General features: G+C 46.3%; 1 protein-coding gene across 1 annotated transcript; it reads right to left on the bottom strand.

The window, feature by feature from the left end:
- Positions 1 to 1667: 1667 nt before the first annotated feature.
- LOC115548965 (zinc finger BED domain-containing protein 1-like) lies at positions 1668 to 3996 on the bottom strand. The gene is made up of 3 exons (XM_030363924.1): positions 2565 to 3996; positions 1944 to 2240; positions 1668 to 1688 (listed from the first exon to the last, which is right to left on the bottom strand). Exons 1-3 carry the CDS (start codon positions 3846 to 3848, stop codon positions 1668 to 1670), a joined length of 1602 nt encoding a protein of 533 aa, XP_030219784.1. The 5' UTR covers positions 3849 to 3996.
- Positions 3997 to 4732: the final 736 nt, after the last annotated feature.

Raw genomic sequence — 4732 nt, forward strand, 5'->3', positions numbered from 1 at the left:
GCAAAAACCTTTTGGTCTGCGCTATAACCACGCTATTTACGACTGACTGTTTCTCCAACTTCGGTCAGTACACGGAAGGATTAGCTGTGAAACTTTATCTCTACGAGGGGTCCCTTTCAATTTTGCGTGGAATACCTGCAGACGAGGTACATGTAAGTATACAAATAATTAGCTGTGTGTTTCTTTAGTAGATTAGCATGAACTTGTGCGTGTTGTGGCGTGAGTTTTTCCATTGAAAACGATGAAAGGCTAGGGAGAGAGCACATGCTGCAAAGCTACCAAGGATACATTCAGTGAGACAATGGGTGAACGAGATTTTTATAGGGAAACGTTCGCAATGTGGGTTGGAGTGACCATCGTTGAGACTGCAAGACAGTTAACGGAATCTACATAACAAAGAAGTCATTCGATAGACATGGCCTGAGTATCAGATTTCGTGGCTACAATGGCAATTCAAATACCAACGAAGCTCCCATCCAGAGAGGAAGGGAGGTATCTAAAGGTACAGGGAGAATGTATACAATTCCTTTTAATGTGAATAGTACCTGTATGTCAATTGTGGCACCCATTGCACTCCTGACCATCCCTGGAAGAAGGGCTCCCCTACACTGCGTTTCTTCTCAAGATTTCTTCCTTGCTGATTCAAGGGAGTTTTTTCTTGCCCGTGTGGGGGCATGGGTAAAGGGGGTGTTACATATTTTAGGAACACAAGCTGTGTTTCCCTCACTTAACCAATAGGGGGTAGGACCAAACATATAAGCCGTAAATACTACACATAACCACAAGGGAAAGCAGGACATTACTGAAGGCTGAAATAGATACTTTAGCCACAGAGGGCAGCATCACAGACCAGGCGAGGAAAACCGAGGATTACGTCACACCGGTTCCTCTACAAGTCTTCCGGTCCTCGCTGAGTCCATAAGAAGCTCACCTGGCCATGAAAACGATAGAACTCTCCCGGCAGCGATTAGACATACGTGGGTTTGTAGCTAGGATCAGCTAGGAGAACACTCTCGCACGTGCTTAGAACACATCTTCAATCTCTCTTTACTTCAGAGCATCAGTTTACCATACCGAAAATACTTTATACAAATAAAGTCTCTTTAAAGCTATTCCTTTGGATTCGACCCCTCTTTCCATGAAGAACATTGCAATTTGGTGACGCCCTGACGTTCTTGGGAAGTTCCGGACCGAGACTGGCGACCGCGGGGCCGTTCGGAAAGCAGTACAAGCTACTTACAGGCGCCACAAGAAAGGTAAACAGAACCTGTTGTCCATGACTAAACTCTGTATAGTTAGATTAGTAACATTAGGTGAATAGCTTGTACTGCCTCCGTCAGGCTGCGGGGACATGTAATCTCGGACTGGTTTAAATTCATACAGCCGGTTAGACGAACGGCCTAGGATACGCTAACAGATTGAAATTGAATAACGAGCTCACGAAGTTAAGGGCTAGGAGTGTGTTTTACATGGGTTTGTCGATAGACTGTATCCAATCCTGATTAGATCTAAATGTTTGTACTAGGGATGGGACGATACACTTAAACTCACGATACGATGCACCTCGATATGCCAGGGTCACGAAACGATATGTCACGATACGATATCAAAAAAGACAAACTATTACTGCGTAATTACAACGTATTTATTTTTGTTTTAGTTGCACACTAGGAAACACACGGCCCAACCTTTCAAACACAAACAAGAACACTTAACCCTACATTACGTTAGCTCAGCCTCTTTTAAGTCATGGCCCTGGCCTAGGACTGGTTCTTCTTCAGAAAAACTAACATATCGACATGTTCTGGTGTAATTAGTGATCTTTGAGCACACACAATGTCTCCTGCCGTCGAAAAGACCCGTTCACTGGGCACTGACGTAGCAGGAATGCAAAGGTAGGCTTTGGCAAGGGGGGCAAGTATGGGGTAAGCATATGCATTAACTTTCCACCACCCAAGTGGACTACTGTTGAGTGGGATAGGAATCCCATTTCTGTAGGCGACTATCTCCATTTCAATCCCTCTGCTGGACTGCACTGGCTCAAGAGTAGTGTAGGAGCTCCCAAGGAGATCTTCTAGCGCTGTCTTCTTTGGTGGGGGAGGCTGTGTCACATCCTGCATCTGCCTTTCTCCTTCTACTGGCTCTGCTCCCTGTGCCGTCTCAACCTCGACCATGGCCTGCTCTGCTGCTCCTGGTGTTGAAGCACTGGCCCTCGTTGTTCTTTCATCAGTGTCACTGGTCTAAAAAAATAAAATAGAAAAACTAGCTCAAACATTTGTCTTTCAATCCCACACACACACACACACACACACACACACACACACACACACACACACACACACACACACACACACACACACACACACACACACACACACACACACACACACACACACACACACTCTCTCTCTGTCACACACACTCTCTCTCTCTCTCCCTCCCTCGGATCGACTAATTTAAAAAAAACAATCGATATGAGAAATACGTTTTCAGGCTGTAGCCTACACATACACAGTTACACACACGCTCAGCACACCTCTTTTTTTTAATGAAAGTTAGTCTACCTGGTTGCGTGGCAAATGAGGTCCTGCAGCTTTTTCACGTATCCGGGCATAGACGGACTCGCGTTGTTCATTATTCAGATGGGACAGGCTTCGGAATCGTGGGTCAAGCGCTGTGCACTCCTGCAGCATATCATTACAGTCCCCAGAATACCGGTCCGAGATGTCGCGTAGGATTGCGCTTTTCATGTTGGCGATGGTCTGTGTGTCATTTTCGTCTGGTGACATGCTTTGCTCGATCATGTACTTCAGTGGCATTATAAGTGAAACAGTGGGCTCTTTTTCATCACAGACAACTGTTGTGGCTGTCTTCAGTGGCTTAAGCAGTTTCACTATGTCTTCTACATCTGATATATCAGTGTTATCCAGGGTGTCGATTTCTCTGGCATTCCTTCGGATTTCTGGGCTGCTGAGCGCTGCTGAAACAGCTGCTTGTTGTTCCAGGTAGCGCGCAAGCATTTCGTACGTGCTATTCCACCTGGTCTGGACATCGGTGATGAGCTTATGCCGAGGCAGCTCCAACTGGGTTTGCTTGTTGGCCAGGACGGCGGTGGCCGTGGTGCTCTTGTGAAAGAATGTAGTTACTCTTCGCACACGGCCAAGAAGGCGCGCGACGCGGGATACAGCCAAGCCTCGCTTACTGGCCAGATTCACAACGTGCGCCAAGCACTTGATGTGAGGATGGAGACCGCTCTCTCTCACTGCAATGTCCATGTTGCTTGCGTTGTCTGTGACACAAGCGATGGTTGTTTGTGGCCTCGTTAGCTCCCACTCTCTCAGTGCATTTCTCAACACGTGAGCTATGTTAACACCAGTATGACTTTCACTTAACTCACGAGTTTGCAACACAAAGCTTTTACTCTCCCATTTCTCGTCGATGACTTGTGCCGTGATGGTGATATAACTCTGTGTTGCACGCGACGTCCAGCCGTCGGTGGTCAGGGCGATGCAGTCGGCATTTTTGAGACACTCTTTCACGCTTTGTTTGGTTTCATTGTAAATTTCCGGAATAACCTTCTCTGAAAAATGTCCTCGGCATGGCACCTTAAACTTGGGCTCCAGCACCTTGAACATTTGGATGAATTTTCTGTTCTCTACAATGTTAAATGGAGCCATATAGTCCGCTATGAACTCGCCAATGAGCCTGGTTATCTGTTTTGCACGCGGACTTGACAGGGGTAGAGTTGGTGTCAGTGCTTGTTTCATGGTCAGTTGTCCCTTCGGTAGGTTTGTTTTCTCTGGGGCCTTCTTCACATCTTTATGGTGACGTTGAAGGTGGTGGCCCATGTTTGTCGTGTTGGAGGTGGTGTACGGAGTGACGGCATTGCATAGCTTACACACAGTCTTAGTCTTGTCAGTTACTCTATTGCCGTCTTTGTCTTTTTTAATGAGAAAGCCGAAATACTGCCAGACAAATGACCTGTATCCAGGCGGAGCGTCCTCATTTCGACCTCATTCGACTCCATTGTCCGGCGGTTTGAGGGCAAGGTAGTTGCTGCTAACGCATGCGCTGTGACCTGACTGTGACGTGACGCACTGCACCGTTCCCGAATTTTTTTTTCCATTTAGTTTTCCCCTGCTTGACCAACCGATGGTACTGCATGCCTGCCCCACAAACGCACAAACTAAATATTTATATACTATACAAATCACGTGGCAGTGCCATCATTTCGCGATCCATTTTTTTCAAACTCGATGCGTATCGTCACGTTTTGTATCGCGATATTTCGCCAAACGATATTTCGTCCCATCCCTAGTTTGTACCGCGTGGGAGAAATAATACCTGTGGTTTTTGTGTTGTGTGAAGAATGTACGGATGTTAAGCCAGTACAAAATAACCGACCACAAACTTCTAAACTCTTACGGTGGAGCGAGGAAAGGTCAGGTTTTTAAGGTTAATCTAGCTTAGTTGCATATTAAACCGGAGGCTTGGCCGTCGTTAGCCAAGGAGTTAAAATCGAATTGATTCCTCACAGCCCGGTTCATGTAACATCTAATGTGAAATTTTGGTTAGTATAGAACGCAGCCGTAGAGGTAGACTTACGCAGTATAACCCATCTGCTATCAAGTGCCTCGCTAACCCGCCGTGGGGACAAACTTGCAGGAATCTCATACTTCTTATAGAGATCCAAAACTAGTTTGTTTCTGCAGCATTTTGGATGTACCACGTG

Source organism: Gadus morhua, chromosome 8 (assembly GCF_902167405.1).
Source record: "Gadus morhua chromosome 8, gadMor3.0, whole genome shotgun sequence".
Lineage (NCBI taxonomy): Eukaryota > Metazoa > Chordata > Actinopteri > Gadiformes > Gadidae > Gadus > Gadus morhua.